The 23,233-nt window shown below is 40.0% G+C and overlaps 1 protein-coding gene across 2 annotated transcripts in view; it reads right to left on the reverse strand.

Moving 5' to 3' along the window:
- Positions 1–7,290: 7,290 nt before the first annotated feature.
- Positions 7,291–23,233, reverse strand: part of LOC126297484 (uncharacterized) — a 338,377-nt gene continuing 322,434 nt past the window's right edge. For both annotated transcript variants that reach the window (XM_049988365.1, XM_049988364.1), the window contains 2 exons: positions 9,847–10,025; positions 7,291–7,666 (listed from right to left, as the gene is read on the reverse strand). In XM_049988365.1, coding sequence (XP_049844322.1) covers positions 9,852–10,025 — 174 coding nt within the window. In that variant the 3' untranslated portion in view covers positions 7,291–7,666; positions 9,847–9,851. The remainder of the gene's footprint in view (positions 7,667–9,846; positions 10,026–23,233) is intronic.

Consider the following 23,233-nt stretch of genomic DNA (forward strand, 5'->3'; position numbering starts at 1 on the left):
CCTAAGAATAAGCAGCTTTCACTCAGTTAATACTCAGCAGAAATTCAACCTGCATTTGGATTGCACTTCCTTAAACTCTTGTGCAGAAAGGTGTGCAGTATACTGCTGCATCCATTTTTAATAAGCAACCACAAGAATTCAAAAATCTTAGCAGTAATCCATACACTTTCAAATCGATACTGAAGGGTTTCCTCATGAGTCATTCCTTCTGTTCTGTTGAGGAGTTTCTTGAAAAATTAAGCTGATTATTATGTTATGTTGTTGGTTGCGTTTATTTAAACCAATGACTTGACTTTTTTGGATTAATAAACATTTTATTTTTATCTGTTATCACTTTTATGTTGTAATTTCATGTACTGACACATTCCATGACCTTGGAGTTTTGCTCCCCAATTTGGTCCTACGGAACTAGATGTGTAAATAAATAAATAAACAAATAAATTATCAAGATCCACATGGCTGTCGACACTGAACCCTCCCCTTAACAGCTCAGAACCATAGAAATCTGTCAATTTTCTGGACAACATTGGTAGGTACTGCTCACCATGGATCTTGGCACATGAAAATGGTCATCATCTGGCATCAGAGGATATCTGGGCTTGTCTGTGAATAACATGTTTTGCCTCTGCCAAAGTTTCCAGTTAGCATACAAATAGCAGAATTGAAGGTGAGCTGCAAGATGTTGTCATGTGAAGTGGGATACCAAGGAGAACAACTGGGTTGTAAGGCCCTTTCTCATAAACTGTTCCTCACAGTTTGAACAGACATAGCAGCTCCAGTAGCTCATCTGAAATCATCTTGTAGCACTCTGGGAGTAGCCTTATGATGCCACAGCACGGAGATGGCCAGATATCAATCTTCATGGGGGGTTGTAATGCATCAGCAACGTTGTCCAATTCACCTTGTGTACTGAGCTGTCTCCCTGTAGCATGTCCACAACCTACGGATGACATGTGGAGAGGTATTGGTATCTGCAGCAACATGACTGAAAGTCTGTCCTTTTTGGATCAAACAGACTGCACTTGCAACTTGTACTGAATTAAAATGTCACACTGCATGTGCTTGTTTTAATACAACATCCACAAACAACTACTGCCTTCCGAGTACATTACTAGAAAATACTGGGACACTGGTACTCACTTCCTTCTGAGGTATCACCTGACACGGTAATGCATAACACAGCCAATAGATGCAGAATGATTTTAATTATTGCCTACATTCAAAGCAAAGATCTCAAGCCATGCGATAAGATCACAGGTACTGCTTGTATCAACATACTGGACATTGATACACATGTCCCCCTAATTCTTTTGAAATTTTGTGTTCTATTACAAGTCCATTTTATTAAGATGTCTGTCTATTGCAAATCCCCACCCCCAAAATCAAATGCTGGCTATGTCTATGTTCGTAGAAGAACTTTTTAAGTCAGAGAAAGAGTTCGCTGATGATAAAATGCTGCTGCTTCTCCACAGAAAAGCTTCAAAAGCTTAAACAGTGCTAACAGAAGAAAACAAGGTAAAGATCACTTTGGAAAAAGAACTGTCATAATTTTTGAAAAAGCAAGCAATCCACTCTTAAAACTGGGAATTAACTTTAAGGGCAGGGATTGCAGAATCTTGAATGAAGATCTGCCATGTGTGAGAACTCTGTATGAGAATTATTTGCCATATTGGAGAATAGAGTTCATCAGAAATAATAGAAAAACAACCCTCAGGTTCTGTTTCCTAACTCTTTTGCATTGAATGCCTTTATCTTGTACACGATAAGAATATTGCATTATTTGCAATTCTCAAGTAGTGAACAAAGCTGCAGAATCACTTCTTTTGTTTACTGTGAAGTAGTCATTCTTGAATTTTGCTAGAGGAATAATCTGAATGATAGGTGTATGTCTATAACACACATTTTTTTATGCTTGAGAATACATTACTTTCAGCCATGTATCATATTGGAGTTTATAGTATTTGAAAGTTTTAAATCAACTTCAACAAAAATGAGGAATTCAGTGATCAGTAGCATGTAGTTTTTGCATGGTCCATATTTTCTAGTAATACATTACATTTTCACTTTTTTAAAAATTGAATATCTTTTTGTAGTATGTACAGTACATCATCATGCACAGTCTACTCTTACAGTGCACAAGAATATTTATATGTCAGATGTACAATAGGTAATCCTGACTTCATCATGTTCATTCTACTCTTACAGTGCACAAGAAACTGTATGTGTCAGCTGTACAATTAGTGATCCTGACCCATAGTCTACAAAAAGAAGTGGTTTTATTTTTATTATGTGTAAAAATGTTTGCTAATGTCTATCACAAGTTTTATTTCATTTATCTTGTATAAAACACATTTTGAGAAATAATTCATATCATAAAGTATGTTTCCTTATTGTTTTATGAAATTTTAAAGATGATGCTTGATGTGTGTGTGTGAGGAGCTGGATTGTTAGGACGCCTTTACTGAATGTAAATGTTTTTGTTACTGTCATATTTTGTTCTATAGATGCTGCCAAATGTGAAAATAATTACACTTGCAAAATTTTGAATATCATTTTATGTAGGAACTCTCATATGCTACTCACCACTTACACAGCTCACTTCAAAATTTCACATGTAGAAGTATTTCACATTTTTCAGTATTATAGAACAATATATACCAGTAAAGACAAAATTTTAGCCTGTTTACATTGCAGTAAAGTCATCACAATGATGCAACACATACAGCAAGCAGCACACTCAAGGTATCATAATACAGTAGGAACACACACTTGATAATGGGAATGTGTGTGTCAGTGAAATCACTGATTTTACAATCAAAAGCTTTCATCAGTCATATGGTAATCAATAAAATGAAATTGTAAAAAGCAGACTGAAGCCATATTTACTATCAAAAATAATTTTTATTTGAATTCATACTGTGATGATAATTCTCTGACTGGTGTGCCTAATGTGCCCTAGACAGCTTCTTTAGGCTTTATATAAATGTATTCTGAACGTAAGAAGTTCATCAGCAAAGCTGTAAATGGATGGAAAACTAACTTTCTATATTATGAATTAGACAGAATTAACACTGTGTTTTCATTAACCTTTTTCATATCATCATTGGTGATTATCTGATCCATGTGATTTGTGTATCACACAGACTCAGTTTGCTTGGCATATAGTGGACAGAAATTTTGTCTCAATCAAATGACATAATGGTGAAGACAGCCTTCTTCAACATTATGAACCAAAAATTAAAATATACTTAAAACTTTGTCCAATACATGTGCAATGCTTATCACACATGCTCAGTTTTGTTGGCATGTGGAGGACAGCAATTACAGCTTATTTAAATGAAGTAACAATGGTGGAGTCAGCTTTCTTCTGCAATAGAAAACATAAACATTTAATTTGAGAAGCTGCAGAATAAGAATTCAGAGGAGAAACAATTATTTGAAACTATGTTCTATTGGGAAACTTTTGTCCATGATATGGTTGGCCTGGTTAAGTTGCCATAAATGAAACACGTTAATAATTATTAAACTTTATATAAAATTTCACAGGAAAAATACATGAATAGGATTTGTACCAATCAGTTTTCCTTTTCTTTTTTTTAGGATCATGCCAGCCAGCTGGCTGAACTCCTAACTTTGCATGAGTGCTCCAAATATGCAACATCACATGTACTTTAACAAAAACTTGAAACTATGGAATAAAATTTTGAATCATATAAGAAGGAGAGTATTCCGAAGCAAAAGAAAAAGTATTGCATGTACTAACTACATTTCAACAAGCAGCAGGTGAAGACGTATTTGTCAAGTTAACTAATACTGCAGAAAATATTAATATACTGAAAATCAATGGTCCCAATTATTTAATGGTTGGAGGCCTCAGTTCACACTTATTATCCAAGGAATGTGATTTTAAATAATAGTGAGAAGGATGCCTAAACTGAGAAACTTTTAAGATTTTCAGATGAAACAATGCAGGCAGTGTCTCATGGGTGTGTCACTTCAAGAAACTGGTTAAAGCACAGCTGAAAGAAAACAAACAAAATTACAGTTACTTGGCTGATTTGGGGGAGCATACCAAAGAGTGAGGTTATCAGTGCCATCGGATTAGGGAAGGATGGGGAAGGAAGTCGGCCATGCCCTTTCAAAGGAATTTGACTGAAGTTATTTAGAGATATCATGGAATACCTAACTCAGGATGGCTGGATGTAGGTTTGACCTGTTGTCCACTCAAATGCAAGTCCAGTGTGCTAACCACTGTGGCACCCTGCTCAGTACAAAATTTTGATAATAATATTGACTGCAATTTTGGGTGAGCATGAAGTGTTGTTAGGGAGTGAAATTTATTTCACTGTAATGGTATTGTTAAAGATGGGAGGTATAACCTGAAAAAAGAATGTAATCCTGAGATATGTACAACATTTTCTTTTCAGCAATAAAACTCATATAAAATTAGTTGTAAAATGAGAGTTTTGTTTCTTTCCTAAAAAGAGACTGATGAAACAGAGTAGTTAATGAAGCATTTGAGAACTATCACATGCATCATACAGTATTAACAGATTGAATATATGCAGTTTAAAAAAATGCTAATAATATATTCTAATTTGACCATAAACAGATGCTAATTTCGCCAAAAATAAGTGATAATTTGGGCAGTAATAGATGCCACATGTTCATTTCCCTGTTCCCAACTTAGAATAACTGATGAGTCTGTCAAGTTATACATGTAATTTTGTATAGAAAAAGCTGAAGTGTCAATTATGTAATCAGTTATCAGTTTAGTCTGTGGTTCATGAAGTAGTTTTCCACACAGTAGTGTGTCAAGAGCTTATTTTTGTATTATTATTGCTTCTAACCAAAGATAGTACAATTTATGAAAGAAGCAGTGGGACACACTATGGCTTGTACTAAACATAAAATCTTGAGTAATTATGGAACTTAATATGTGTTGAAGTATTTAGAGTGTAAATTTAAGCTTTTTGCCCTACGCACATACTTCATTTTGTGAACTTCATATTACCACCAAATAGGGTGACACACTATTTCTTGTGGTGAAAATATTGGAACTTACATTGTGCCCTGAATGATATACTCTGAAAGCATCTTTCATCAAATTAAATGCAAGTTTACACAAAGATGTTGATAAGTGAAAGTCACAAATAATGTACAGAAAACATTAGAAAAAGTGTTTAATTCTGTGTCACATTTTTTCACAGTAGGTTCTCATTTCTTTTGAAACAATACAGATTTGTAACAATGCAACATATCCTTACTTTAAACTGTAATATTTTTAGCAATGGTATCACAGAAATATACTGTGCACATTCTAAAGAACTTTGGATTTTTATTGACATGAAATATTGACAAAGCAATTTTAGTCCATGATCTCTAAAAAATTATATAAGGCACTGCATGCCCTTGACAATACACGCAACTGCAAAACAGCAGGTCTTGTCACACACTATGCTGAAACTGCGCAGAACAGGATTACATTTTTTCCTGAGCAGTATATATTACAGTCTACTTGCTTGAGTACTGACTTGTATAATAAAGGGAACAAAAAAGATATCAATGATGACACAAAATAATTATTTTAATATTGTGACAGACAAGTTGTGAAAAAGTATACTGAAATTTGTGATAGAGTTTGACAATACAAATTATTTCACATGTATGCATTTAATACATTAAGCAGCAGAGTGATGTAATAATATTGCTAATACATTTTTATAACTTTGTACCTGACTGTATATTTTCTGTGAGTAAAACCACTCTGCCAGATGCACACAATCTACTTATCATTTTTAGAATTTGTACATTTCATATGTATGTCTAGTTTGTCATAGTTCTTCATTAGGGTCTACATTTCACTATTTTTTGGACCAGTTGTGTGCAAGATTAGTTGGTACTAATATGGGTGAATGTGAGTACTGTGCCATGTGTGTGGCCACTGTAAAAAAAAAAAAAAAAAAAAAAAAAAAATATGCAGCCTTTTTTCCTTTGAGATGCACAGCTCACCTATCTTAATGTTAATTTAAGATACTGTGCTACTCAAGTTCACACCAAACATTGTTGTTTTGAAGCATTCATGGTTTGCTTTTCAAAAATGAAGTCCTCTGTTGAACATCAAAAATACATAAGTTTGACTCTTAAGAATGAAAGAAAGAAAGAAAGAGAGCTCTATATCAGCAAATTGTTAAAAAATTATAGTATATTTCCCACAGAGAGGTACTGCCCGATAGGCATATCAGCTGCAAAGAAGTGCTTTCAGAGGTGTATGACAATCTTATAGTTGTGCACTATAAATTATTTATTTACTCACTAAACTAATGAAAATATTTCTTTCACAAAATATTAGTATTATCATTATGATTATGGACAATTACAAATATAAATGCATTGACAGTGAGACAAATAAATAAATTTATTGTCCAGAATCACTGATTTATCTGAGCCTGTGCCCACAAAATCTGTAATGTACAACTTACTGCTCACTGTAGAAGCTGCCACAAATGAGGAAAACAGCAATGGAGGTATGAGGATCAGTTAATTCGTTATAAATGACTGAGTGGCTGCTTCCCACAAATAAAATAGGCTATGTTATTGCTGACAAAATTAGTGCCAGTTTTTCTGTTTCAAGTATAACATCTGTCTTTCTGCACACTGATAATTCAGTTTACTAGTCCATGAATGATAACTTGTTTATATTGTTAAGTACAAAATTGTATTTATCACATGCCATATATAAGCAGGAACATACAACAGGTGTCTACACATAAATTTTTGATTACCTTACACCAAGTAAAACTGTCAAGTTGTTTATATGTAAATGACATATTTCTCAGAGATGCCATCACCAGTGACTGTTGCATAAAAAAAAAGATCGGTTTCAAATACACAACATCAATCAAAAACTGGTGCACAACAGAATTTTGAATTTAAAAAGAAGTGCCACATCCAAGAAAAAATATTTTACATTTTACATGTTTGTAAGTAACATATGACAAGTGATTATATTTTCTCTCTTATCCAAGTTTCCTATAAACAATCATTTACAATCTAAGACACAAGATAGCACCAACATATAGGAGCTGCTAAAAAGCATGTCATTCATGTGTCTCTTCAAGCAGCTTGTTTTTTTTCCATGTCCCTACCTGTGGAAGCAGCTGAAAGTGTATTTGAATTCATTTTCAGTATCAACGAAACAAAACTGAAGTTTGTTCTGTGTAATAATGTGTAGGTATCTGTTCTTTCCCCCCCCCCTCTCTCTCTCACTCTCCCCCCCCCCCCTGTGTGTGTGAGTGTGTGTGTGTGTGTGTGTGTGTGTGTGTGTGTGTGTGTGTGTGTGTGTATACGTGTGCAACTTTCCTTTAGATATGGGCCATATCACTAATTAGCTATATCAATAATGGTGGCAATTTTCTCGGTTAGTAAATTCTTCTGTCTTTCAGAACAGTCACTTGAATGAAAAACTGAACACGTTTGGTAATTCCAAGAGCCATATCAAGCACACACTAGAAGCTCTCACAATTCAGGAACTGATAAAATTTATTTTGAATTTTCAATATCTGAACACATTTTATAAGTCTGCTGGGCTGTATATATAACTTTTCATGTCCTGTTTATTCTCAGGTTCTTCTCTTCCAGCTGTATAAATACATCAAGATATGATCTGAAAAAAACAATGTTTTTCAAAACACCTTTTAGTATTTTGATTTAACACTAAATATCAACTAACTTATAATACGCTCTTGTTATTATTATCTATATATATATATATATATATATATATATATATATATATATATATATATATATATATACTCCTGGAAATTGAAATAAGAACACCGTGAATTCATGGTCCCAGGAAGGGAAACTTTATTGACACATTCCTGGGGTCAGATACATCACATGATCACACTGACAGAACCACAGGCACATAGACACAGGCAACAGAGCATGCACAATGTCGGCACTAGTACAGTGTATATCCACCTTTTGCAGCAATGCAGGCTGCTATTCTCCCATGGAGACAATCGTAGAGATGCTGGATGTAGTCCTGTGGAACGGCTCGCCATGCCATTTCCACCTGGCGCCTCAGTTGGACCAGCGTTCGTGCTGGATGTGCAGACCGCGTGAGACGACGCTTCATCCAGTCCCAAACATGCTCAATGGGGGACAGATCCGGAGATCTTGCTGGCCAGGGTAGTTGACTTACACGTTCTAGAGCACGTTGGGTGGCACGGGATACATGCGGACGTGCATCATCCTGTTTGAACAGCAAGTTCCCTTGCCGGTCTAGGAATGGTAGAACGATGGGTTCGATGATGGTTTGGATGTACCGTGCACTATTCAGTGTCCCCTCGACGATCACCAGAGGTGTACGGCCAGTGTAGGAGATCGCTCCCACACCATGATGCCGGGTGTTGGCCCTGTGTGCCTCGGTCATATGCAGTCCTGATTGTGGCGCTCACCTGCACGGCGCCAAACACGCATACGACCATCATTGGCACCAAGGCAGAAGCGACTCTCATCACTGAAGATGACACGTCTCCATTCGTCCCTTCATTCACGCCTGTCGCGACACCACTGGAGGCGGGCTGCACGATGTTGGGGCGTGAGCGGAAGACGGCCTAACGGTGTGCGGGACCGTAGCCCAGCTTCATGGAGACGGTTGCAAATGGTCCTCGCCGATACCCCAGGAGCAACAGTGTCCCTAATTTGCTGGGAAGTGGCGGTGCGGTCCCCTATGGCACTGCGTAGGATCCTACGGTCTTGGCGTGCATCCGTGCGTCTCTGCGGTCCGGTCCCAGGTCGACGGGCACGTGCACCTTCCGCCGACCACTGGCGACAACATCGATGTACTGTGGAGACCTCACGCCCCACGTGTTGAGCAATTCGGCGGTACGTCCACCCGGCCTCCCGCATGCCCACTAAGCGCCCTCGCTCAAAGTCCGTCAACTGCACATACGGTTCACGTCCACGCTGTCGCGGCATGCTACCAGTGTTAAAGACTGCGATGGAGCTCCGTATGCCACGGCAAACTGGCTGACACTGACGGCGGCGGTGCACAAATGCTGCGCAGCTAGCGCCATTCGATGGCCAACACCGCGGTTCCTGGTGTGTCCGCTGTGCCATGCATGTGATCATTGCTTGTACAGCCCTCTCGCAGTGTCCAGAGCAAGTATGGTGAGTCTGACACACCGGTGTCAATGTGTTCTTTTTTCCATTTCCAGGAGTGTATATATATAATTTGCTTTTGTACAGTATTTAATTATTCCATACATTTACTTGTTTTAACATTGTGTTTTACTGACATTTCTATAAAAAGATCCCAAGGTTTGTTCAAAAATAAGATGTGCACCAATCTAAAATGCTATAGGGCCACCTGTAGTGGTGATTATCATAACTCAACCTATAATGGGCTATCCTACTATGCACAATACATTTAAAACAAGGTTCACAAACCAAAATGAATTTATTGGAAGATACAAGTATTCTGAAAAGAAAAATCTTCTTGCTGGACAGCTGTTCCCCTGAATTTGTCATAGAGATCCCAGTCAACATGATATAAAATTAGACATGCCTTACTTTAAATCCATCAACTTCATAAAAGCTCTAGACAAATAGCCATATGTACTTCATGAAACAATAATAAATTTCTTTAGCAATACTAACCACTGACATAGAGAAAATTACAGTTACAGAGTTTCAGATGAACTATGATAATTTCTCTACACTACATCAATGATTCTTGTTGACACCATGTAATACAGTCCAATGTACTGTAAAAGAGAAGATAGCTTCCCTGTATAATTATTAACCCAAGTAATACCACAAATAAAAAATTACCTGCTTCATTCAACAAGAACATTGTAATGTCGATCATCCTCTGCTATAAGAAGCACCTGAGGCCAGTTCTCATTACTGATTTCAGGATAACAGCATATGTATTCTTCTGTACCATACATTGAAGGTCTTACCACCCTTAATGTTACATGAAGTGTAAAACCCAAAAGGAACATTTCAATCTGCAACAGACATGAAGAAGCATAAGTAAATAATTGTTATTTATGCAATTTCATGTTTATTAAGGATCTACTTTTTCCTCATTTCCTAAAAAAAGTATGGGAAATGTAAATATTTCAGAAAAATTTTCTTATTCTCTGAGGGTTATTTCTTGTAGTGCCTGTATATGACAAGTTAAAGCTGTAGGATAAAGTGACTAGCCATAGTGGTTAACTGAACTACTCAATGAAAAATAAACAAGTAGAGATATTTCAGACTCAAAAAATTTAGCTATCTTCTTTTGGTTGTCATCAATCTCCTCATTTAAGTTTTGGCCACTAATGCAGGTAGATTGTATGTTATTAATTATTACTGAATTAACAAGATCTAAAGTAAATGTTTTGCTGTTTTTATTTTCGTTGTAGGATTAGTTACTGATGTGGTGGTGATTTCACTGAAAAATGTGCTTTTCAAGGTTTCAATTAATATCTCATTTTCAAATGTTCTTTTACCCCAGTGTTTCACTGTCTTTTTCTTGTCATTATTAAACCAGTAATTGACAATATGGCAAATTGTAATACTTTATCATGCTTCTATTGATATATTACAGTAAATAACTAAGTAGGTATATGTATCAATCATGTAGAAAAAAGACAGATTGCTACTTACTGTTAGAAGACATGTCAAGTTGCAGACAGGCACAATTAAAAGACATTCACATATAACTTTTAGCCACAGCCTGTCTCAGTAAAAGTGAGACAAATACACACCATTCACATGCACACACAAGCAAGCACACCTCATGCACACACGATCGCCAGCTCCAGCATCTCGGACTAGAATGCATCATGTGGGATGCAAGCAGCAATCTGGTGGTGGTGGTGGATATGGTGTTATGGGCGCTCAACAGTGTAGTCTTTAGCGCCCGGACGGAAACAACAACAGACGAGTGTCACTAAAATGCAGCAAGTGCAAAAATAGGACTAAAATTAAAGGTGAAAGGCTACATAGGCAGTTTGCACGTCAACAGTTGCAAAGTGGAAAGCAGCACATAATGAGGATAACTGCAAGAGAATGTAGGGGAAAGGGTTAAAATGAACCACATAGCACATGTTTGGAACTGGCCTATTACAAGAATAAAAAGGAGTGGCAAGCCACTCGGCAACACACTAAAAATTCCAACCAAAAATTTTGGGCTGAAGCCCAGAAACATCACAGTACCTTAAAACTTTCTTGACACTCACTTCGTCATCGGCTAAAATCGAGGGCAGATCCCCACTAATATTAACTTCTGCCCTGACAGAACGATATAAATCACACTCAACTAAAATGTGGCGTACAGTGATTTGTAGTAAGAAGGCATGCGTAAGAGGACAGTGCCCTATGCAAAGACGTGTAAGGGTCACTTTGTCATGCCTAGGTGACCGGCAGGAGGAACACCACAGCTGGATGGTGGGCTTCACCAACCGCAGCTTATTTTCCCTCACCGCCAGTCATTCCTCCTCCCACAATTGCATATACTTCCGCCGCAGCACAGAAACAACACCTTGCAAAGGAATAGAACATTGTGTCACCTCCGGTAATCTGCAGACGTCCTTGGCAGCTCTATCAGCTTGTTCATTTCCCCGTATGCCCACATGCCCTGGCACCCAGAAAAAGGACACTTGCTTGCCCTGTCGTTGGAGGATGTACAGTTGGTCGTAAATCAGCTGTTCCAACTTCTCCGCTGGGTACAGGTTCTGCAGTGACTGTAATGCGCTCAGTGAGTCACAGCAAATTAGGAAATTTTTGCCCTGAGTACACCGTATCTGCTCCAATGCCTTCAGGATCGCGTGAAGTTCTGCGGAAAAAACAGTGTATTCCTGGGGAAAGGCGAATCCTGATGACACGTTCGGGGAACACTACTGAGCAGCCAAGAAAATCCCCCTGTTGGGATCCATCAGTGTATACTACTGTAAAATCATGATGCCTATCTAAAATGTTAAAAAATAAAGATTTGAAAGTAAAATCTGATATACTGTCTTTCTTAAAATTTGCCAAATCTAAAATCAGTCTGGGCCTCTGGAGGAGCCAAGGTGGATATCTGCTCCAACCTACGTGAAACATCCACACCCATCTCTAAAATGCAATCCTTTGCATGAATCCCATAGGGCCTTGTTGCTCATTGCCGGTTGCAAAAAAGCCTTTCCAGTGGAGGCCGAGCAAAAGTGTGGTATGCAGGTGTGCATGGTGTGGATAATGTTTAATAGGCCTGGCGCACCATTAATAGACGCCGCCGGAGGTGAAGTGGCGGTTCACCTGCCTCTGCACACAGGCTCGGTATGGGGCTCGTTCTGAACGCCCCAGTGGCCAACCGAATCCCCTCATGGTGCACCACATCCAACAGCTTCAAATAAGTGGGTCTTGCAGACCCATCCACCGTGCATCCATAATCAAGCCGGGCCCGCACGAAGGCTCTGTAAAACCAGAGCAGACAAGTCCTGTCTGCTCCCCATGTGAGGTGACTAAGACATTTTAAAATAGACAGCGCCTTAAAAGACCGTTTTTTCAGTTCCTTAATGTGTGGCAGCCACGTAAGCTTAGAATCAAAAGTGAGGCCCAGAAACTTCACCGTGTCTTTAAAATTCAGAACGGTGTCCCTCATCCTCAACTCAGGCAAGTCAAAAATGGAACGAGAACGGTTAAAAAGAACACACACTGACTTATCAGTTGAAAACTTAAAACCACTCCTCTGTGCCCATTCATCCAAACGTCGGAGAGTGAGTTGCAACTGACGAGTCGTCATTGCAAGGCTTGAAGAAGAGCAAAATACAGAGAAATTGTCCACAAACAAGGAACACTGCACAGGACTTTTCACAACAGACGTAATACTATTAATAGCAATAGCAAAGACCGTCACACTTAAAACACTACCTTGAGGGACACCGTTCTCTTGTTCAAAGCGACTAGACAGTACGTCTCCGACTCGGTACCGAAAATAACGTCGACAGGCAGGACCGACATCCATGAAAACCCCATTCATGGAGCTGCCTGATAATAAGATGCCTCCAAGTAGTGTCGTATGCCTTTTCAATGTCAGAAAATATTCCCAACAGGTGATGCTGGCGCAGGAAAGCCTGTTGTATGGCCGCCTCCAGGAGGGCCAGGTTATCAAAGGTGGAGCAATACCTCCTGAACCCACACTGAAAGCAACTAAGGAGTTGTCTGGATTCTAACATCCAGACAAGGCAGCGGTTGACCATCTGCTCCAAGGTCTTTCCCATGCAGCTAGTGAGGGCAACACTACGGTAACTACCCGGGCACGTGCGGTCTTTCCCAGGTTTTAAAAGAGGAATTAAAATTGCTTCACGCCACGAGTCGGGGAGATGACCGGGCATCCAGACTAGATTAAAAAGTCAGAGGAGGATTTCTTTATTTCTCCCTGTGAGGTGCCGCAGCATGCTATAGTGGATTCTATCCTGAGCAGGGGATGTATCACGAGCCCCACACAATGCAGAATCCAGTTCCCACATGGAAAACGGGCAGTCGTACTCTTCTGTATTGGATGAGGGGAAGTCAAAACTGCTCCTCTCAGCAGCCACTCTGTGGGGCTCGAAAGCTGGATTCTGACTGGCAGTTGCAGTAATAGCAGCAAAATGAGCCGCCATAGACTGGGCAATATCTTTTGGGGTCGTTTGGAGAGTACCATTCCACATTATAGCAGCCATAGGGCACCTCCCACCTCTCCCAGAAATCCTCCTGATGGTCTCCCATACAATGGAACTTTGTGTAGAACGATTAATGGTGTTAAGGAACTACTGCCACGACCTCTTCTTGCTCTCTCGTATAATCCGACGACACTTTGCCCTCGCCACCCAAGAAGCTGCAAGGTTCTCTACAGTTGGCCGGCATTTTAACCTATGCAGAGCTGCCCGCCTAGCCCTGATTGCACAGCAGCATTCGTCGCTCCACCAAGGGACAGGCTGCCGCTTCGGTTGTCCCGTGGACTGTGGGATGGATGCTTCACTGGCGTGGTGGATCACTTCAGTAATATGATCCAGCCATTCCTGGACACTGACCTGATGTTCAAACTGGGCGAGTTGACTACACAGTGCCCAGTTGGCTCTACCGAGCACCCATCGAGGCAGTTTCCTTTCCAGTTCCACTGCATGCGGCAGGTGAATCCGGATGGGGAAGTGATCGCTGCCGTGTAAGTCATCAACCACTTCCCATGCAGCAGTGTGGGCGATGGCGGGAGAGCAAAGCGATAGATCAATGGCAGACAATGACCCATTGCAATGCAAAAATGCGTGCTTTGACCTGTATTTAGCAAATGGGCACTGGTGGACAGAAGAAGCCTCTCAATTGCTCTACCACTGGAGCAAGTAGTCACAGAGCCCCAAAGCATATTGTGTGCATTAAAATCACCACAGAGGATGAAGGGGTGGGGGAGCTGTGTAAGAAGATCACTGAGAGCCTCTTCATCAAGCACATCATGTGGGGGAAGGTAAAGCGAACATACTGTTAGCATATGATGCACATGTACTAATATTCCAACTGCCTGTAAATCCGTCGTAAGGGAGAGAGGCAAGGAGTAGTAGTCGGTGTTGACGAAGATACCTACTCCTCCTCGAGCTCTCTGTCCAATAAGGTCATCCTTTTTGTGGAGGACATAACCATGTAGCTCAGGGGTGTATGTTTCACTGAAATTTGTCTCTTGCAGAATCTATCCTGAATCAATAGACGTAGTTCCTCCAAATGTGTCCTGAACCCTTTCAGGTTCCATTGTAGTATGGGAGCCATCTCGGTGGTTGTATTTTCTGCCTCTCTTTCCGCCGAGGTGGGGAGACTGCAGTGGGTGGAGGCTCAGTCTTGGCGTGAGATGATTGCCCCATATTCTCAGACTCCATCAGCTCTGGGGAAGAGTCTGATGAAGCATCTAGCGGGACCACATTAACATGATCCGAGGGTTTACCAGCCAATTTAATCTGTTGGTGCTGCTTCACATGTGCTTTCCTTTGTTTAGAGGGCTTTGCTGGAACCGGGGCTGGGGTATTTATGACAATGCTGGGCTTTGGAACAGCCTCAGCAATCGTAGATGCCTGGGGCTCTTCAATGTTAGCTACTGTACCTTTCTTTGCTGCTGTAGGAGGGGCTACAGGCTCTGATACACTTGCTGCCTTGCAAGTGCACTGACATGTGCAGGTGTTCGTGCCAACACTAACAACCTCCGTCTGTGTAGATGCATCGACCTTTGGAGGCGGCTTCTGAACAATGGAAGCAAAAGACATAACGAATGTGGGAGGCTGCATGGACTTAAAGATATTTTTGGCTTCACTGTAGGGGATACGCTTAGTTGTTTTTATTTCTTGTATTTTACATTCCTCTAGGAAGATTCTACAGTCCCTACTCCAAACAGGGTGGCTTTCAGAACAGTTTATACATCTGACAGGCGACGAACAGTCAATTCCGTCATGGGCAGCCTTACTACAGTTGCCACACATCGCTTCTTCTTTACACCCTAGAGTTGTATGCCCAAAACGCTGCACTTAAAACAGCGCATTGGGTTTGGAACATACAACTGGACGTTTAGTCAAAGAAATCCTGCCTTGACATGTTCTGGGAGTTTGGGGGTATCGAAAGTAAGAATGAAGGAGTCAGATTTCACCAGGTTCCCATCCACTCTTTTCATGATGTTCTGAACGTCAACTATTCCCTCCTGAGCCCACTCACTCTTTAATTCTTCTACAGGAATGTCAACGAGATCCCTACAGGTAAATACATCCTTACTGGAGTTCATGGCGCTGTGAAGCTCTGTATCGATAGTGTATTCCCCCAAGCTTTTAGCTGTTTGAAGGTTAACTGCGTGCTGAGCAGTTGATGTTTCAACAAGCAGTGTCCCATTCCATAAATAGTTCACTGATTTTAAATTTCCAGCTATTCCTTCTAGACCCTTTTGGATATAGAATGGCGAAACCTTTTTTAAGGAACCCTCTTTCCTTTTTATTATTAAAAACACATTCTGGTTTTCAGTATACGCTCTGTTACTCAGAACTGCTGTACGTTTGCTGACGCCGGAGTCAGGAGGACTGGCTAACCTAGCTCTCTTGTTGGATTGGGCGGTAGTGCCTACCAGTGGTCCACCCATCCCGCTGGCCAGCGAAAAACTAGAATGAGGAAAAGAGGAAGAATTTGTGGTATTCATGGCCATCCCACGAGCACCTAGGGAAACTTACGTTCATCCAGACAGAGCCCCACATGCCTGGATAAGTCTTGTACAACTGAGGTGCGGCAGGTTCTCCAGAGGTTGCCCACTAGCGACTGTTCCACCTCAATAGCCATGCATCTTATCGGCATGCAGCACACCTTAAGATTGAAGGGTTTTTTATAGAGGTATGTACCGTCCTCACGATCCAGGCAATCAAGCCAAGATCCCCGATCCCTAAGACACACAACGTTCCTCCACTGCGCCACATGGTGGTTGCTGAAACATGCCCAGAGCTTACAGTATCAGCAGACTGGCGGCGCACACCAGTCCACAGCTTGAGGACCCCAGGTTCGCCAAGCCCGTACCCAGCAAACGAATGCTGAGCCCCCTGAGGGAAAGCAACAATCTGGAAGGTGTGAAAAAGGGAAAGGGATAGTAGTGTATGGTTGGGGAGAGAGATGAATGCTGCCTAGTGGAATTTGCAGGGACTAGACTGTCAACAGTTGCAGTGTCAGTAGGTTGTGGGGCAGAGAGGTAGGGAAAAACTGGGCAAAACACGAGAGGAATGGGGAAAGATGGGCAGATGCATTAGCAGAGGGCTGCAAAAAAACACGGTGGGAGATGAGAATAGGGAGGAGATGACAGCAGAGAGGGGATGGAAACTATTGGTTGGAGACCATGGGGACAGTATGTTACCATAGGTTGAGGCCGGGATAATTACAGGAGCAGAGAATATGTTGTAAGGATAACTCCAATTGGTACAGTTCAGAAAAGCTGGTGGTGGAGGTAAGGATCCAGATGGTTCAGATAGTGAAGTATCCATTGACAAAAAGTTTGTCATGTTCAGCTGCATGTTGTGCCACATGGTGGTTTACTTTGCTCCTGTCCACAGTTTGGCGGTGGCCATTCATCCTGATAGTCGGTAGTCATACCAATATATGAAGCTGTGCAATGATTGCAGCAGAACTGGTAACACTCCTTTGTGGCTGGTTACTGGGGGGTGGTAGGAGGATTGTGGCTGTGAGTGGAAATGGCACAGAAGATCTGTTTGCGGATTAGGTCTGGGGGACAGTGCTTGTCGGCGAAGGCCTTGGTGTGACCCCCCTCAAGCATACTGAGCAAGGGAGTAGATATGTGTGGCATATTTCTTTGTGGTTTCAACTGAACCATACATTTGGGGTTAGCTGCCCAGTGGCTTAGTTAAAAAAAAATGCCATGTACCTACTTTTGTATTTACAGTCGTGTGTCAATAGAAGCATGATTAATTATATTAACTAGGCATACTGTCAATTACTGGGTTGATAATGCCAATAAAAAGACAGCAAACCAGCAATTATGGAGATTTTCCATCAGAAATGCTGAAAGATGCATTCAGTCGACACTTCCACAAATAAATTTCCTTGTGAATATAAGAAAGAAGCATGACTATTTCAAGAGAAACTCTTAAACAAAAGAAGAAAAAAAGCTTTTGCTGTAGGAATTGACAAGATAAATTTTGAGTTATCAAATGAATATTTGAAAGGTTCATAGAGATGGAAGAAAACACACTTTGTAACTTCATTATTACTGGATGCAACACCCACTGCGCCTTAGCCACAAAAATTGTAAGAAGTTTGTCAAGTGGATGTGCGAAATGGAATGAAAAAATTGTGTTGGAGAACTGGGAAAAGCAGAAAATGATGATATTTGGTTTTGTAGAGTGTTCAACTGCATGGTCATCATCTCCTGTACAAAGTCCCAATTTTTTCACAGTCCAATTTTTATATATAGTCCAAACAAGCCACTGTCATGAATGATGATGATGATGAGGAGGAGGATGAGATGATGAGGACAACACAAACACACTGTTTCTGGGCAGAGAAAATACCCAACCTGATCAGGAATTGAACCCTGGGCCCTGTGATCTAGAGGTTACAACGTTAGTCACTAGGCCACGAGCTGTCGATGAGAGGCAGAACATGACAGGACAGGAATGGCTCACGGTGTTCATGAAACAAAACCAACTCTCAGTGAAAACAGAAACATGAAATGCAAGATGTACACAAACTGGATGGGCCAGAAGCAACCACTATGTAGAAATAACCAAATGTACTGGCTCAGGCAGCAGAGTACTTGAACCAGCTACATTTGCTGAAGGAGGTGTATGTGTGACAATAGCTGCAGTAATCAGTGTTTCTGAAACAGCTCCATCCTCATTATCTGTATTTCTTAGGATGTACTTTAAGGATCATCTGCTGCACAATGCCATATCTGGCTCTGGGGTTGGATTGACAGTTTCACTAGCTCTATAGCAATTCCTCAAATGTGAATAGCCTGGCAAAAAAAAAAAAAAAAAAAAAAAAAAAAAAAAAAAAAAAAAAAAAAAACTAAACTGATGATACTGGACACAAAAGCATAAATGTTACATCATATGCAAAAGACGATGGTATTAATTTGCTTGCTCTGGCATTTCACATGTGACAGTGTTTGCTCCTTTCAAAAATTATTTAACATAGCATGTTTTGATCTTGTGGCAAGTACAGGAAGATCAGCCACAATCTATTAGTTTGATGGACTGGCTGGCATATTGTACTTTCTCACCCACTCCAACCAAATATTTGCAGTATTTAAACACCAAACAGAGATATATTTGCATGAAAAGACTATATGGCAGCTAATTTGACTTAACTACTTTTGCAAACTGATTCCTACCAAAAAATTTATTTGTTGCCATCTCCTTCCATGGTTAATGTTTCTGAGATCATAACTGCAGACCTGAACATTCATTAGCCTACTGAAGAATCTAACAGATTTGTTACTCTTCCTCAGCAATACATCTTTCTTCATAGGAAGACAGCATGGTGTTTTCTACAAGGAATTTTGTGACTGTGAACGGCTACAGAAAAGATGCTACAACTTTCAAGGATTATGTTGCTAAGGTTTTGCAAGTTCTAAAAGATGGGCATCAAGTGTCACTTTATGGATGTTTGACTAGAACAAGGAAAGTATTGACAACTGCTGGAAGATGTTCTGTACTAGAGACTGATGTTGTATTGAAATTACATAAAAAAGTTCAATTAAAATAAGCTCAGTCTACAAGTATGTCATATTTTCACTGTGATTTATGTAACTTTAGTTTGTAGAAGCTAAGTTCATGTGAATGGCTGGATCTTAGTGTCCAAGGGTCACAGTGTTATAGCAATCTACCATGCTACTATCATCAGGTGCAGTGATGAACTGAGTTTCTAGGAGACAGAATGGAAATTTTACCTCCTCCCACCCTCCCTCTGACCTGTTGCTCAAAGAGTGGTCCACATCTAGTAGTGGGTGTGCAGGCAGTATCTCACCCCTGCCTTCTCACACCAATTCATTGCTATATCTGTGGTTAACATAGAATGCTACAGGCAGCATCTCCACTGCTACTCCACCTGCCCCCAATATCAGTTCATTGCAGGAGATCTGTTGTCTCTTCTTAATTAAATTAAGTGCAGGTTTCTAGACCTTACTAAGACTGTAGCCACTATCAAGACTGATCAGCTGTTCCCTTACTCGAATCTCAATAGCTTCTTTAATGATGCAGGCCCAGAAGTTAGACATCTGTGTCAGAATCTTAGTATGGTTATAATCCACTCCATGTAATTCTGATAGGCATGGACTGCTCACAACTATATTTCATTTTGCTCTCTGCATTTTTAATAGTTAGATTAGGCGCTTGCTTCAAATATTCATTGGTTAACACTCAATACAACTGTATGTTTAGAATTTACTTATCATGAAAAATATAAATAACAAAATAACCAACTAAAAACTGCCTGGCTGAACCTAACCTTACCCTATGGTGGGATGTAACTCAAAGTCAGATCATTTTCTTTTTCAGGCAGTGAGCTACCAATTGTGACATCTAAACACATCTCACTCCCCATTTCAGAGATTACATGTAGTGCTGATTTTGGATTAAGCCCATGAGGTTACCCTGATTGAATAATCATTAATGGACTGACCATCAAAAGAAGGAATCCATGTTCCATTACTGATCCAGCTCAAACTTTTAACTTATCACATACAATCAAGAAAAAATTTGTTAAGAGGAAAGTTACACATGGTTAAGCTGCTAGATGTAGTAAGTGTCCAGTCAATAATAAAACATTACATTCTCTCAAATAGTAAAGAATAGATTTTTTGTATTATGCTCAACACTGAATCCAAGTACTTGTGAGTAACTGGATGAAGTTTTTTAGAGCAGGAAACATTACATTAAAAATTATCCTTAACTTCTTTGGTTGGAGGTGTCCATTATTGTTGATCCAGTTAACACATTACACTCATTTGATGCAGGAAAAAAAATACAGTGAATCTCTTGGAAATCTATTGCATTCTTACATCTTAATAAATTATTTTCCCAACAATCAGTATTCTTTCTTAATGTTCATGATTTATATGTAATTTTATAACATTTCATTTACAAATACTGATAGAGAATTGTGTAGAACTGAGCAAAATCCTTTCTGAACTGGACTGACTGACTACATGACTGACTTTCTGTGCTGTCACAGCTTGTGGTCACTTAAATAATATTATGACAATGTAAACAATTTTATTCTTATTAGAAATTACAATGTATGTAAATTACAATGGAAAAATATCAATACAAATAATTTAAACATATGACGTCTAGGTCAGAAAAGAACAAAAACATATTTTACACAAATCCATACATATTATAAAAATCTCTCTCTCTCTCTCTCTCTCTCTCTCTCTCTCTCTCTCTCTCTGTGTGTGTGTGTGTGTGTGTGAATGTTCCACATCTCCTCCTGCACCACTGGACCGCTTTCAACCAAACTTGGTACACATATTGTTTACTGTATTGAAAGAACTGCTGTAGGGGTAACAACCACCTAACCACCAAGAGGGTGGGGTGAGCATGAAAAAGAGCTGCAGCTTTTTGGCTACAATTTGACTACTTAACTCTTTGATTATCTACAGTCTCAAATGGGGTGCCTAACTTAGGCTTGTTGCATTTCCACCATGTTTAATATACTATGGGTCCACTTATTATATATCAGGTGCCCTGTGTCATGTTAATCAGATAAATGATGAACCGCAATACACAAAATACTTTTAAAACTTGTTTTATTGCATAACAAACTCACAAAGTCTGACATTGGCTAAGTGCCTAAATGCTGAAACAATACTGGCTCTCCATGGATACTGCCACTTTCCCTTGAGTAGCTTTTAACAATCATGAAGTTACATTCTGCATTGTTTAAACTAAAGGTAAATGAATTAAAATTTCAATACTTTTACAAAACTGGTTATGAAATCTGAATCAGTTAGCATGTCAAAATATTACAATACTAATAACAAAACTGCATGACATATATATACCGAAGTGCCAAAGAACTTGTATAAGCATGCATATTCAAATACAGAGATATGTAAACAGGCAGAATATGGCACTGCTGTCAGCAATGGCTATATAAGACAAGTGTCTGCTGCAGTTGTTAGATCGGTTACTGTTGCTACAATGGCAGTTTGCCAAGATTTAAGTGAATCTGAACATGGTGTTATAGTCAGTGCACGAGCAATGGGGCACAGCGTCTCCAAGGTAGTGACAAAGTGGAGACTTTTCCATATGAGAATTTTGAAGGTGTACTGTGAATATCAGGAATCCAATAAAACATCAAATCTCCGACATTTCTGTGGCCGGAAAAAAATGCTACAAGAATGGGACTAATGATGATTGAAGAGAATTTTTCAGCATGAAAGAAGTGCAACTCTTCCACAAATTGTTGCAGATTTCAATGCTGGGCCATCAACAAGTGTCAGTGTGTGATCCATTCAATGAAACACCATGGATATGGCTTTCGGAGCCGAAGGCCGAATCATGTACCCTTGATGACTGCATGACACAAAGCTTTACATCTCATTCCTGGGCCTATCAACACTGACATTGGGCTGTTGATGACTGGAAACATGTTGCCTGGTCAGACGAGTCTCATTTCAAATTGTGTTAAGCGGATGGACATGTACGAGTATGGAGACAACCTCATGAATCCATGGACCCTACATGTCAGCAGGGGACTGTTCAAGCTGGTGGAGGCTCTGTAATGGTGTGGGGCATGTGCAGTTGGAATGATATGGAGTCCCTGATATGTCTAGATATGACTCTGACAGGTGACATGTACGTAAGCATCCTGTCTGAGTACCTGTATCCATTCATGTCCATTGTGCATTCTGGCGGACTTGGGCAATTCCAGCAGAACAAAGTGACACTCCACATGTCCAGAATTGCTACAGAGTGCCTCCAGGAATGCTCTTCTGAGTTTAAATACTTCCACAGGCAACCAAACTCTCCATCAACATTATTGAGCATATCTGGGATGCCTTGCAACATGCTGTTCAGAAGAGATCTCTCCCCCCCCCCCCCCCCCCCCCTCCCCCGTACTCTTACAGATTTATGGACAGCCTTGCAGGATTCATGGTGTCAGTTCATTCCAGCACTAATTCACCATTAGTCGAGACCATGCCACATCATGCTGCAGCACTTCTGTGAGCTCGTGGGGGCCCTTCATGATATCAGGCTGGTGTACCAGTTTCTTTGGCTCTTCAGTGTATATCCACAATAACGTTGTAATCTTTGCATTGCTAATTTTATAAGCACAGATTAATGTTTGTTAGTAACATAGCTCATGTGACTTTATGGTTATCTGAATCACAATTACTATCATTTTTTACATACAAATTTTGTGATGATAAATTGGACTTTTGTTTACATTGACTTTAACATATTGTCACATAGAGGAAGGTGTAAGTAGCTGAATGACGAACACTAACTTCACTTAACGAAGATTTATCAGCACTTGCACATACAAGAGTGTGGAGTGAACTGCCTCTGGCCAGAGCACATATAGTATATATACAGCAACAGAAAATTTCAGTACAATGATTTCTGACATTTCTAGAATGTACTCAAACCGGATATAGAAATTAAAATGTTTCAGTTCAGGTGAGTTTTGAACTCACGACCCTCTATGCAATAATCTATTATCGTAACTACCACAGTAC

The sequence above is a fragment of the Schistocerca gregaria genome, chromosome X, assembly GCF_023897955.1.
Source record: "Schistocerca gregaria isolate iqSchGreg1 chromosome X, iqSchGreg1.2, whole genome shotgun sequence".
In the NCBI taxonomy this organism is placed as follows: domain Eukaryota; kingdom Metazoa; phylum Arthropoda; class Insecta; order Orthoptera; family Acrididae; genus Schistocerca; species Schistocerca gregaria.